We start from the raw sequence: 14722 nt of genomic DNA, 5'->3' as shown, positions 1-14722 counted from the left end.
CTTTCACAACTGCACTTTGTAAATAGCAACATTTTAAATGTTACTGTATTATGTTTATATCTTAATGTTTGATGTTGTACAATTGACCAACGAAAACTGTGGAAAACATGTTTTAAAGAAAGTTCATGATGACTTTAGATTATGTTTAACTTTATTTTATTATGAAAGAAGTTCATAAATATACATGTTTGTGCTAACTTTTTAACTTTTGCTTGTAGTTACACATGTGTTGCCTTTTTACATGGTTTATTTATCTATTTTTCCTCTACATTAGGTTAATACTTCATACATCCCAGAAAACTTTCTTTTGAGAACAGCTCCATCCCAGATTTCAGAGCGAGATACTTCTGCTGACATGGTGATGGTCAATCTGTAGTGTCAGGTTTTTCAATAACCCTGAAAACACAAAGGGAAACGGTATTGCTAAATTAGCAAATACATTAAAAAACAATAAAACCTAGTGTGGTTATGTGGATGTTTTATTCCTCTGTTTCCTTTGGAATGTCAGAGTTATAATCGCAACTTTCCTTTTCTTCTTTATCCTCAATCAAAGGTTAACATAATTCATATATTTTGTGTTAGTGGTCAGGGTTAAATGTGTTCTATTCAAAAAAAGAATAGGTGTAAGGACATATCTTTCAGCTGTATGAGGTCAACTGACATCTGCAGAGGAACACAGAAGACAGCGATTGCTAAACATTAAAATGTACTCAAATATAATTAACATTACACATCACAGGTACATTGGAAATCAACATCATGAAGGCTAAATAATATAAATAATGAAGAAGTTCACTTGACAGGGTGTTGTGTCATTGGTTGGCCTTAAACATAATATTAGTCTCTTTCTCAAACATTATTAGAGTGAAACAAAAGAACCCATCCATCAATTTAATTAAGTTAAATCATGGAACACAGATAACGTTAGTTTGCTTATTTGTAACATTACTTCCACTTAATTGTTCAACTTTACTTTTGTCACACGACCTGAAGAACACTGTTCCAGAGTATACCTACGACTGATAGAATACAACCTGTAAATGATAACAGTTTGGTGTTTTCTTCGTAGCCTTAGATGAATCACACAATTTTCACACAAGCCATACGAGTTAATTCTGATGTGAACATGGATAATTCAATTCAATTCAATTCCATTTTATTTAAAGTGTCTTATCATAACAAAGTTATCTCAAGACAATTTACAGACACTATAGTGGAGAAAGGAAAAACAGATCCCAGCAACCCAACAATGAGTAAATCACAGTGTGGCGTTTGCGAGGAAAAACTTCCTTTAAGAAGGCAGAAACCTCGAGCAGAACCAGATTCATTGTTGACGCCCTCCTGCTGTGACTAGCTGGGAGGAACGATGGGGGGGGTAGACATATGCACGAAAAGAAGAGTGAGGGAGTATACATTGAGAGAAAAGAGGAGAGTATTGAAGAGTCCATGGAGGTGCTGGAGAGAACTCTGGATGCCAACAGAATAATAAATGAAAAAACAGTATACCATAAATATTGATGATTTATAAGACTCTGACAGTGACATTAGATAAAATGTATTACATACAATCTCTTTTTCTCTAAATTTTCTGTTACTTTCTTGGTGTATCAACAATAATGTCCACAAAATCGGATGTCAATCACTTCCGTAAAATTGGAGTGTTGTCGCTCAATGTTGAAATGTTGTCGCATTTCCGTAGTGTAAATTAAGGTTCCCCTGCTGACATAGCTCGCTAAGATGGCGGACGTTGAGGGTGGAAAGCATCCATCGATCCACCCTCAATTTTCTGGATGTTAGAGTGCACCAATTGAGTGTGCATAGTGCACTACATTTTTGCACGCTGCTCAGTGTGAAAACACATTTGTGCACTCAAATTATTTTAAGTAGTTTAAGTGTAGAAGTGGGCTATGTGGGACACACTACAGGTTTATGAATAAGAGCTCAATGAGTGATTATTTATTCCTTATGTGGATTTGCATATTCTTCCTTTTTTCCAAGATCTCCAGAGGGATTCATAAAGTCAATTTATCTATACTGTAGGTACTAATCTTTAATGTAAGTCTCATGTGACTTCTATTGCTCAGCCTTGCTATTGATTCCAGCTCTGTCCTTGCATCATCAGTCACTCCCACAGTTTCTCTGTGACACCCGTTTCTTAATTAAACTGCTGTGTAGCTTTCAGTAAAGACTGAAATAGGTAAGAATCAAAATATTTCAAGAAATTGTTATTTTGATTATGATTTGATTTAATTTTCGTGAGAAAGATCAATGATTTAATGCATTGTTAAATAAAAAATTATGAAAAATCTAAAGATCAGAAAGAAGAATTATTGTCAAAAATCAATTGTTGTTCCACAACATAGATTTCCTAGAATACCAACAGTACGATCAATGCCTTCTCTTCTATATCTTGTCAACATGCTTCATATGGATGTAAACTACCAGGAAGGAGTAGAAGACAATTGCTCCAAAAGATCAATTTCATCACTGACAGTGACTTTTCCAACAACAAAAACAAACAGCTCCGCAGCTTTGATAGATCTCTTTTCATAAATTGGACTTGTATCAAGCAAGCAGAATGAATGAGTATCTGCGGGCACAGAGGAGAAGAAGAATGTGCAGGAGAGTGAGGAGGAATTATGAAAGTGGGGTAGATAAGTGGGCGACAGCCATGACAGTGAGTGAAGAAGGAACGAATTGATTAAGAAAATCTTATTTTACAGCCACAAAAGACCTTCAAATCCATAATTTAAGTAGATTGCTTTGTCAAACTAACCTGTAAAGAGTTAGAAGTCAGAAAAAGTATGTTAAAGGAGTTTGCTTTTTAATGGAAGCAGCAATGTGTCCACATAAACAAAACAACCATTAACATATTTAGCATTTGAGCAATGCACCTTTAGAAGATATAACAAATGTACATACCAGACACAGTTTGCCACTACAATCAAATAAAAGCTGAATTTGTTAACAGTCATCACAGTGACGCTCAACAATTGGTGTGAGTTTGACAATAGAGATCAAAACTTTAACAGTACCAAGAGTGGTTTACAAATCATGTTTTCTAAAAAGTTTGCCAGCACCATCACTACAAAAAATTAAATATATATTTAATTTCCATCATAATAAAATAAAATAAAAGATCTTAACAATCATTTTTTGAATGAAGGTATTAACGATGCCATCAATTCTACAATAAAACACTGATTGATCAAATTCATCTATCTCGTACAAGTGTGTAAAATCATGCTATTAATTAGTTAGTTATTAATCATTAATAAAAGGTTAGTCAACCCTAGTCATCTTCGTTCTCGCAAAATTGAATACGCTAATCTCTAGCAGAGATTGAAACAGTGTTGCCTGTGAAATATTACCCTGATATTGTTCACCCTCAAATTATTTAAGTACACTTGCATTCTTGCAACAAACATCTACATGCTTTATCAGCTATAGTCAGTAAGATTGCAGCAAGACAGATCTCACAGTTTTTTATTAAATCATCGATTACGTTGAAAGAAAATTGTTATTTAATTGGTCGCAGCCAGTGTGAGCTAACTTGGTTTAGCATAGACTAATGAAGTCTGTAGCAGGATGCAATTCCCAAAAGATCCAGAGAATGATGGTGTCACCAGATGATTGATTAAACTAATCAGCTCTGACTCTAGGATGCAGAGATGATCTGCAGACTCAACTGTAAACATGCAAGAAAACATTTCAAAGACTGTTTTTTTAATGTCATTGAGAATGTATGGGCACATAAAGTTAAACAAGCCTTGTTCATCATGTGCTTGGAGATTAAAAAAGCAACTGAAGAAGTTCGAATAAAATACCCATCTTATTAAGTTGGATTTTTTGTTATCATTTATCATCTTTAATTACATATATTAGTGATTGTTAAAAGTCGTGTTTTATGCTAGAATAAGTTGACATGACATTGCCAAGAACATTTTTAAATAGACTTGTTCAATATGTAGGCAATACAAGGTTAGTTTGTGTTCATTCATCTCCCCTGTGCTCGCCTGCCATGCTGCTGGCTGAGATACTCTAACAAGTTGATTTATGACTGTGCTGTGTGGTCCAAAATTCTCTGGTGCAACATGCTGTCTCCACAGCTTACCTTCAGTTTACTCAGTGTGAAGGGAAATAACCTTGCTGGCTATAAAGTAAACTTGCAATGTGGGGGCTTCCTGCCATCGAGTTACTGAGTCATTGCTGTTGTGGTATTTTTTCAAAGACTAATAAACAGAATGCCCAGACAGTTGCATGCATTTTCAATTATTGATCCCCACTGTAAGACTTTCCAAGATGGTGCTAGCAAGTTTATACCTCAGTGCTATAGATCTGTCACAGTCTTCTGGAAAAAATGCCTCCATCACTACAGTGACATCAAAACATTAAGTGTTTTCGGGCTTGACAATAAAAGGTGATTATAAGATTATTGAGGAGGTGTTAATTATTTGTCAAGAACTGCTCAACACATAGTATTGCCTTTAAAGCTGGTAGTTGTGGTTTAAAAAGGTTGAACTAGCAAATGAAAGAGAAGTTGAGAAATAAAAACATAAGGGATGATTGAACACCAAGATACAGCAGTGACATTTTAATGAGAACACTCTATGGAGCAGAGCAAAATGGCTTCTCGTTTTCTCTCTGGATTCTATACTTATCTACACCTGTTCTCTCTCTCATTGGCACTCATGCACCTGTTGGTGCTGAAAAGCTGCAGATGGGTCTCGCCATTACATATAAAGTGGACTGACTGTTTTCATGATTACCAAAATTGAACCCAGGCACCCCTTTCACCTCATTATGTTGTTGCAGATTATTTGTAATGTTTTTTGTTTTTTTTTAATATGAATATGTCTTTCACAGCTCATATACACACAAAAATATTTCCTCACCTCTTGCAACTCTAACATGTCCCATTCATTTGTCATCCACTCCTCCAGTGGGGATATTATTCTATCCAGCTACTATTCTTTTATTGAATGCTCTTTACTCAGCACTGCTTTCTGTATGCCTGTGTTTTTTTGTCTCAAACTCATTATACACTCTTTACAAAGTTCTCTTCAGCTAGAAATGGGATGTTCCCGATTTAATGCAGCACTCCTAAACATTGTATCAAGGTGTGAGAGCAGAAACCAATGACAATCCTAGAAAATGTTTTTTTATTAGATGTAAGGCATTAAGCAGTCACATTTCAACACAGGTTTGGAATAATTTGCATTGGGACTCTCATTGACAAATATGGCTGGAGACAACCATTTGACTGCACAGTCTTGTTACCTACTACCGACTTTAAGTCATAGAAATGAAATGGATACCAAATATGTTTTGGTAATACAGAGGATATTCTTCTATTTTTCCAATATACAAATAAAAACATGCATTAGGGAGTAACATCAAAGCAGCATCCAATCAGACACATTTTTCATTCAGTAAGGTACAAAATGTATAAGGTTTGAAATGAGTATAACAAAGAGTTAGAACAATACTTTCCAATGCTTAACATCTCAAATGAGCACCTATTTTGAATGCCATCTGAAGCCTCATCTGGCTCTGCTATCCAAACCCTGTTGCTGAAAATTGGAACTTCTTCAACCTGTCACCAATCTTCTCATTTCACATCCACATCAGAGCATTAATCTATTCAAACTTCTTATTCTGGCCCAATTTTTGGAACTAAAACTTGAGAACATGTGTCATCCCTGACAAAACTAACAAGCTAATAATTTACCTTCGTAAAAATTCAACCGAAGTTTTAATCACCAGCACCAATAAAAAACCGACAGTAATTCCACCATAGAGCATCAACACATAGTTGAGATTTGGTAAGAAATCTGGGTCATTTATAATGGATGAAACGCTGCCAAATAGATCATGGATCAGTAGAGTGACCTTAGCAGCTGGTCTTCCTTGCAGCCAACATGTGTAGACACCTGCAAAAGAGACTTCCACTATTATGCTTAATGTTCAATTTTTCTTTAAAGACTTGTATCATCACATTTTCACATCAATTACTTGTTATGCAACCGAGAGAAAATAAATAACGAAAATACTATTGACAAACTCAATTTGTATTCCAGATTAATCCTCAAGTAGTTTTGTGTTTTAGTATACATCTACAACTATAAAATGTACCAGTGATTTGTCTGATTAACATTTAAAAAACACAAATAAATACAATTACACATAACAGTGGATGATATAATAGAAATTTACTATAATATTATAAAGACTAATCAACTTGAGGCCCGAGGGCCAGATGGGCCCCTTAAGCAATGTGGTCCATTATACTATAAATAATCAATTCGCTATCAGAAAGAAGATTAAACTGTACTTTTGCCAACCCTTTGTTTTGCTTTTCAGCAAAGGCCACATTTTACAGTAAGCAGAGGAGTTCCTTTTTAGATAATACAACATGGTCCTCTGGGAAGCCAAGCAGTGGTTTTAATGATAAATGGACTACAGAAAGCAAATGCTCAAGGCGTTCCCATGTGACTCTTGTGTCACAATGTACTATGCACCATCACAAAAGGCGTATAAAGCTTATGCTATTTTCAATGCAAGTACTTAATGTTTTATAACATTGTGCATTTATTTTTGATTGGTTTTCCTAACATTCAACAGGATATGAAAGTAGAGGAGTTGACCGGACAACAGGCTTACCAAAAAAATGTCCCTCAGAAAATTTCAGTTTAAAAGCCATTGTTTAAGCAATATCCCGAAAAGTCATTCTTACTTCAGGCAGCCCAACACGGCAGTAATGTCAACCCGTGACCCAAAATGATGTCTGTTAGAGCTTCATTTCTCATTGGGGTATACTCCGATTACACTGATACCTTTTGCCTTAATTTCCTTCTTCCTGTCATCTATAACACTTTCTAAAATCAAGAGGGATCATGGCTGCCACTGAGCTGCCTCATAGTCTTTAAACTATTATCTGCAGCCAAATGAGTTTGGTGATATACAGTAGAGTGAATTAATGTATAGTTCCACCACCAAGAGTTATGTAGGCACTCTAATCTGTGATGAATTTAACTCCTCGGCTCTGAATAATTTATGCTGACCTGTGTGATAGCAACAGAGGTGTCGGCCTACATAAGTATATGTAAACAATACAGTTCATTACAGGAGCAGAACTTGAATACCTGAATGTTCCACTTTTGCAGGGTTGATGTGAAGGTTATATCCAGCGTCGATCGTAAGTCTTGGGATAGCGCTGACGTTGACCAAGTGTGGAAATCGATAAATGGGTTCAGATCCTCTGTCCCAGGCTATGGTCTTGTTAAATCTTGCCTTGGGGCAGCCAATGACAAGGGCACTTCCGGCTGGGTGGTCCTTGAAGGTCATTGATATCGCTGAATCATGGGGAGATCTGTATCCAATGACAGTTAAGGGAAGTATTACTTCAGTATCTTTTTTAATGAAAACTATTAAAGGGCACCTAATGTGAAAACCCAACTCTCTTTCAAAACAACATCCAATTGCAAAACAAAAAAAAATGGATGGTAAACAATAAAACGATAAAATTGCTCACCCAAGTCCAAAAAAGGTTATTATGTTTCTCATCATGGTTGAAGGCTCTGGTTGGGTTGGACAGGTCACTTTGCAGCAAACCGCTTCTATTGTAGCTGATATTTTTAACTTTCTTATGTACGTAAAAGGCTCTGGAATTGATCCTGAGCCACATGAAAGCATTTCCCGTTGGCGCCCTTGAAAGCGTACATTGAGGTAGCTGGATGTGACAAAGCAAAGTCCGTAGCTTATCTGCTCCCCAGGGACTCCACAGCGATCACATTCTAACCCCGGACCAAATGTGGTGCTGAGCTGGTACGGTTTAATTATTTCCCAGGAATTAATTTCATTGTCTTCCAGGTTTATCTTGCTAGAAGCAGAAATGGACAATTTTAGGATAAAGGCAACTCAATTATCACATTCAATCCTCTACAGTATAGTGTGTTTGTATCAAATTTAGACAAGGGTAAACTATATGACAATTGATTTCAATCATAATTGTTTATTGTGCTTTTAGGTTTAAACATTCTTGTAAATTACAAAAGTATTTACAGTGCGGCATTGTGTGCCTTTGTGAGGCTCCATAGTCTGTCTTGGCTACAAGTACAGAATTGAAGAGGGTAAACAAGAATCTAATTTGTTTGTCTAATTGAAAGATGGCATATTGGAGATCATAAATGTACTTTGTGTAACCGGTTACATGACGGCTAGAAGTTTTGTTAACACATGTCGAAGAATATATTTGTTAACACCCCTAATGTATATAATTATTTAGCCGACAATTATAATCTCTAACATACATTTTTTTTAAAATAAAATGTATATAGATGGAATTATAAATTTTACTTTTTATCCATAATAGCAGCATCCTGGATGTCCATGTCATATGCATAGAAGAAGTCTTTCTCCCTTGAGCCGCACACATAGATGCCTTTGTTGTCTACTGTAGCTTGATGGATGAGGAGATGAAACAGCCGAATTTTAAATTTTTTGCGTAGAGCCAGTGGGTCTTGACTGCCTAGCAGTATGTCTGTTTTTGTCAAGGCTCGGGTCTTTTCAGGTTTTGCATGATGTTTCCGAAAGAACCAGACGACGGACTGAACCTGTAAGCACCAAGGAATTGAGATGATGATACGTTTTAAACTCTGCAATAAACCAAAGCTTAGGTGTGATTATTTGTAAAAGAAAATTAAACACAGCTATATAAATCAACAGAAAAACAGTTCATTTTTTCATATTCTTCATTAAATACCTTTTTAACTAGTAGGGTTGCAGGTAGCCATGAGAACAAACAAGAGGTACATGTTAGACTGATTGACAGTTACGCACAAACTAGTAAAAGTAAAATCTATTTAATGTGCAATCAAACTACATCCATTACTCTTCATATTAATGCTCAAATAAAACTACTATAACTTAAAAACATTTTTATTGTATTATTATTTATTATTGTATTAAAAAACTAAAACAACAAATTATGAAATGGCAAAAAAATAAAACGTAAGCCATAAAGAAGGATAAAAAGGACGAATTGTTGATAAAATGCGATGGTTTGGATACAGTATGTATTGATTAAACATACTAAAGTCATAAGTTTTGTAACCGCATCTTTGAAGTCACTTTTATCCCTCTTCTTACAGACGACTATTAAATTACATTATTGTAGGAAAAGAATAGTCCTGTTCACTACTTCCTTCTTGGAACAACTTTACTTTGCTTATATAATTTGCTATAACACTCATATTTCATTCTTTTTATTAAAGTGTAACATAATAATAATTATCTTATCTATTAGAAAAAACATGGTCTTGAAATAACAGAATCTATTATCGTGATTAAATTTGCTGAGATAATTTAAATTTGCTGGGCTTGCCTTGTCTTGTTTGTGAAAGTTAAAATGATGTGGAAACCTGCTTCATTTTAAAGCTGTATGCAGCATCACACTGGCAGTGTCAACATTAGCATGTTAGCTTATTCAGGCTAATATATGGTTATAAAACACACATCCTAAATAGCATATTTACATAATTTTACCACGGAACAAACAATACACAAAGTGTGTGCACTAATAATAAAGCCATTGTATTCAATACTGTTAAGCTAACTAGCCACTTTTGGCTAACGTTGCACATGCTAATCATGCTAGCTTTAAATGAATAATATAGCAGTAAAGCTAGCCAGATGCTTTACCTTGTGTGGTTTACAGTAACAGGGAAGTTCTACATCAGCGCCAACCACATACACCACGTTGATGAAAGTCAAAAAAGCAGGACAAGCATTCTTCCTGAAGACATCTTGTTTTTCTTCTGGAACCTCATAAGTCCACCCAGGAGACGTTAGAGAAATCAGCACCAGCCAAAAAAGCTTATTAGGCAAAAACATTCCGCCTTGAATCTTCTGTTAAAGACTCAAGTGCTCTTGTCTGAGTTCAGATGGTCAAAGTCTTCAAAGAACAGGCCCTCTTTTCAAATGCCACTCTTGCCTCTGCTGTTGCTGTGGTGACCGCATGTATTACCTGACTAAGCTTATTGCTGCTGCCCTCCCCTAAGTTGAGGTAAAGGCATGAGGGAAAACATTTGTTCAGATATATATATATATAGAAATTCTTTAATATTTTATTCATAAAACCCTATTATTCATTTATACTTTTTCATTTTAATGGAACTATATTCTTATGTCAGTGGTTTTAGCTAGAATAAGCATTTTGCCTTGAGTTTAAAAAAAATATAAATGTCTCAAAGAAATGTAATCATAGACGGATAATTTCTGCTTATTTCTCTCTTCACTCTGTCTTTACCTTTATGGCGCTGTCATGCTTTTGCACCTCATGAGATTAATCAGTTGGCTGTCAATCTTCGTAGTTATTGATATTGTGGAGCCGTCTTAATCAATGAAGGGAAAAGGCTGTCACCAATTGTTTTTTTCTCCAGGTGCAACATTAATCATTCTTGTTCCTAGTGATATAATATAAAACATTTTACAGGTACACGTAAACCTCAAATATACAAAGTGTATATTTATTTATATATATTAAACCTGGGCATGAATCAATATTTATCTATTTGTTTTATTGTGTGTTTGTGGGGGGCACAAAATTGTCAGAGGAGTTTGGCGTCCTGTCCGGGGTGTCCCCCTACTTTCGCTCATAGAATCTGGGATAGGCTCCAGCCCCCCGCCACCCGTGTAAGGGAATAAGCGGTAAAGAAAATGAATGAATGAATGAACATGAAATACTAAAAAAGACAAAATATCCTGTATGCAATCGTACATTCCTTGTGTGGGATACTTGCTGCCTTAACACATCTGAGCATGGCATGTGAAGCTATAAAGAAAAGATTGCAATGAAGCAGCAGTGAATGGAGTGTGCTGAGTGACCAGCTCTGCTCCCTCAAGAGTTATTAGAAGTGAGCTGCAATCATCAGCTGAAGAAGGTATGCAGTGTAGGGTAATTTCTGGTATCAAGGGATGCGTGTGAATGTTAACAGACATATCAGTGGTGCTGACTGACGATTGATGCCTTCTAACTGCTTATTGAAAGTGCAGTATATAATTGTGCCCAAGTGTTAATGACTGTTTAGACATCAAGGCTTCATTTAGAATAACCCATAAATGATTTAATTTTAAGTGGGCTTTCATTTCATTTCTATGGTATAGAAAGCAATTTATGTAGATTAATTGACGTTTTCTTTAAGTAATGTACAGAAGGGCTTGAAGATTTTAGAAAACCGTAATGGTCTGATCATGTGACCTAATTTGATGCTATCCGATATTAAAAAAAAAGAAGGATCAACAGCAGGACACATTTCTAAAGATTCTTTGTTCAAAGAGTTGCTCCTAGGGGCCAAATTCTAAGAAAGTCTAACATTCATGATGTTTTCTTTGAATAACCCCAAAAGGTAAATAGGAAATGATAGTAATTATAAAATATATTCCTGAATCATTCTAGGAAATCTCCTAATGAAAGTCTGTGAAGAGTAAGGAAGAGTTATTTTAAAAGGCTTCCTCAGCAAAGGGCACTATGCTCATTGAACAATCAAGCTAGAAGCAAACATTGTTCCTCTACCACGGGTGTCAAACTGGTCCAGTAAAGGGCAGAGACAATGCAGGTTTTGGATCCAACCAGTCAAGCATATATAGTTGAACCAATCAGCCGTCTGAAAACAATAATAAGTTAATTGTCAGTCAGGTTTTGCTTGTTTAAGCCAACACCTGATTCGTTAACTCATGTTTGCTTGACTGGTTGGAACAAAAACCTGCACCCTCTTGGCCCTTTTCTGGACTAGTTTGACACCCCTGCCTATCCAATTGGGTTTCCTAGTTATTTTCTCCTCCATTAATGTTCACCAGTTTTGGTGTAAATTTGAACGCCAACCAACACAGCTTCTTCTATGCCATTCTGCGATGAAAAAATGACTATTGTTTATACAGTATAGAGCTAGTATAGAGCTTGTCTGCAATCAGACATAGGATGAATGCTAAGCTATAGTACCCTTGCCAATACCAAATTGACTTGAAATGTTGAAAGTGCACAAATGACCTGCATGTATGCATACACAGTGAACTAAAGCATCTTCCAGGTTGGGCAGCTAAGGGCTTCTGCTCCCCACTGTTATATTTTTATGTGTTTTAATAATAGGGCTTTGCTTTGGTACTGGTTGCACAGTGATAATAATGTTTTTTTTTCAGCTTTTGGTAAATTTCCACTTAAATAATTTCCAGAAGAAATAAATACTTGCTTGCAATTAAAAAAAATAATCGAATGTTTATCACCTTTGTCAGTCATTAGTTCATCTTCAGAAAAATACAAGTATCAACTTTGAGTAGCTTGAGGGCAGGGAAACTTTGGGTACTCCTGCAGTAGATAAAAAGCTATTTAACACACAGAAAAGCTCCATGTGAGCTACCATGTTATCATGAGATGATTCAGAAAGAGTTAAATATTACAATTTACAGACCCTCATTTGGCTGGAATTATTTGGAAGACTTACCTAGGGGTTGTTTTAACAGTGGACACGTTAAAGAAATTGACGATTTATTTATTTTTGGGGGATTATAAACACGTTTCTAAGCCAACCAGCTGGCACAAGGAGAGAAAAAAAACATCACTGGTCAGAGAGATGAAGGATCCTCTAAGCACAAACACTGTTTATTTCTTTTGTTGCTCTCACAAGCTCTCTATCCACTGAAACCCTAAGCCAGATCGTGACTTATGTATGAAGTTCAGAGCTTGATTTAAGATTAAATGTTTTACTGTGCGTGGATAAATTCTAAAATAAGGCAGTATAGTATTACTTCTCCACAGACACAGTACAGGACTTCTCCATCGCCTTCAACACCATCCAGCCTCTGCTCCTGAGGGACAAGCTGTCGGGGATGGGAGTGGATTCACACCTAGTTGCCTGGATAAGCGACTACCTGACCGGCCGACCCCAGTATGTGAGATTGGGGGAATGCATGTCTGACACGGTGGTCAGCAACAGGGGGGCGCCACAGGGAACTGTGCTCTCTCCTGTCTTGTTTTCCCTGTACACGTCCGACTTTCAGCAAAACTCAGATCTGTGCCATGTGCAGAGATTTGCGGACGACACAGCCATTGTTGGCTGTATCAAGAGCGGAAAGGAGGATGAGAACAGGGAGCTCATCCAGGACTTTGTCAAATGGTGTGACAACAATCATCTGCTCCTTAACACCACCAAGACCAGGGAGATGGTTGTGGATTTCCGGGAGATCCAGGGCGCACCCAGAACCAGTTCTCTTTAAGGGGGACTGTGTGGAGGTGGTGCACACCTACAAATACCTGGGAGTACAGCTGGATGACAGGCTGGACTGGACCACCAACACAGATACTCTGTGCAAGAAAGGACAGAGTCGTTTGTACTTCCTTCGAAGGCTGGCATCCTTCAACATCTGCAGGAAGCTGCTACAGACTGTGGTAGCGAGTGCCCTCCTGTACTCAGTGGTGTGCTGGGGGGGCAGTCTAAAGAAGAAGGATGCTTCACGCCTGGACAAATTAATAAGGAAGGCAGGCTCTGTTGTAGGCACGGAACTGGACAGTCTAACATCCATAGCTGAGCGACGCACCCTCAACAGGCTCCTGTCCATCATAGACAATTCACACCATCCACTTCACAGCACCATAGTCAGACAGAGGAGCAGCTTCAGTGACAGGCTGCTGTCAATGTCATGCTCCACTGTTCCTCGCCCATGCCATCAGACTCTTCAACCTGCATCATACATGACACGGACTCATCCCATTCTTTTTAACGTTTTATATATTTTTTAAATATTTTTTAAATTTAATTTTATTCTATTTTTTCCCTTTTTATACATATGTTTCAGTATATTTTAGACTGTACATAACTTGCATGCCTCTGTGTTCTATCTCTGTAACATATTCTGGAGCTGCTGAACCGTGAATTTCTCTAAGGAGATGAATAAAGTATCCATCTATCTATCTATCTATCTATCTATTAGTAAGTATTGCAGAAGGACACAAACGTTGTTCAAGTGACTTTATATTCACAAATAATATACATAACATTTGAAGCAAATTATTATCGCAAAACTAAATTATCATGTGTTTGAGCTATCCCTTGTGTTGTCTCTGGGTGAAGGTGAATGACCTCCCTGGCTTCCATAAATACATACACAGTGACTGAGGTCGTTCACCTTGAAGTAGCAGCTCCACTCCCTTGAATGCCATGAAAGACTCACTGTAGTATATATAGCTCTTCCTTCAAGATTATAAAAGCAATGAGACCGGGGGTACCGCGACTCGCACCCAGGCCCGAAACTAAATTATTCAATCTAAATGTTTGTCTTTTTGGCAATTGCTAGTGTCTGGATGCTTACCTTTTAATGCAATAATTATTATTATTAAGTCATGAAGATTGAACAAGCAAGCATTACTTACTTACTCACATATGCACAATAGAGATTGTCCCTCAACTTGTTACCTAGCTCCTTATGGAAGTACATCAGTGCCATCGGAATATTGAATGGTTGAATGGTTGAATTTTTTTTTCTTTCAAATATTGAAAGGTTGAAATAATTTCGAATATTCAATACTTCATATATTTCAATTTCAATTATTCAAAATTTGTTATATTTTAATTTCAATTATTCAGTATTTGTTATATTCTAATTTTGATTATTCAATATTAAAAGATTCGTAGCATTTTTTATTCAATATAAATTAAAAAAAACACCA

The 14722-nt window shown here is 36.5% G+C and overlaps 1 protein-coding gene across 1 annotated transcript; it reads right to left on the bottom strand.

Moving 5' to 3' along the window:
• Positions 1–5592: 5592 nt before the first annotated feature.
• Positions 5593–9957, bottom strand: LOC148059957 (Ig-like V-type domain-containing protein FAM187A). Its single transcript, XM_087781839.1, has 5 exons — positions 9703–9957; positions 8359–8615; positions 7535–7882; positions 7146–7372; positions 5593–5933 (listed from the first exon to the last, which is right to left on the bottom strand). Exons 1-5 carry the CDS (start codon positions 9892–9894, stop codon positions 5728–5730), a joined length of 1230 nt encoding a protein of 409 aa, XP_087637965.1. The 5' UTR covers positions 9895–9957; the 3' UTR covers positions 5593–5727.
• Positions 9958–14722: the final 4765 nt, after the last annotated feature.

Source organism: Callionymus lyra, chromosome 19 (genome assembly GCF_982586985.1).
Source record: "Callionymus lyra chromosome 19, fCalLyr1.hap1.1, whole genome shotgun sequence".
Taxonomy (NCBI): domain Eukaryota; kingdom Metazoa; phylum Chordata; class Actinopteri; order Syngnathiformes; family Callionymidae; genus Callionymus; species Callionymus lyra.
The sequence above is the reverse complement of the archived record's forward strand: the minus strand, read 5'-3'. Positions and strand labels throughout refer to the sequence as shown.

Bases quoted from the DNA above. Each gene is read 5' to 3' on its own strand.
- LOC148059957 (XM_087781839.1), bottom strand. From the start codon at position 9,894: ATGTTTTTGCCTAATAAGCTTTTTTGGCTGGTGCTGATTTCTCTAACG. The intron at 8,616-9,702 runs GTAAAGCATCTG...TGGTGCTTACAG, and splicing joins GTTACTGTAAACCACACAAG to GTTCAGTCCGTCGTCTGGTT. The intron at 7,883-8,358 runs GTAAAATTTATA...TTCTGCTTCTAG, and splicing joins GCTGCTATTATGGATAAAAA to CAAGATAAACCTGGAAGACA.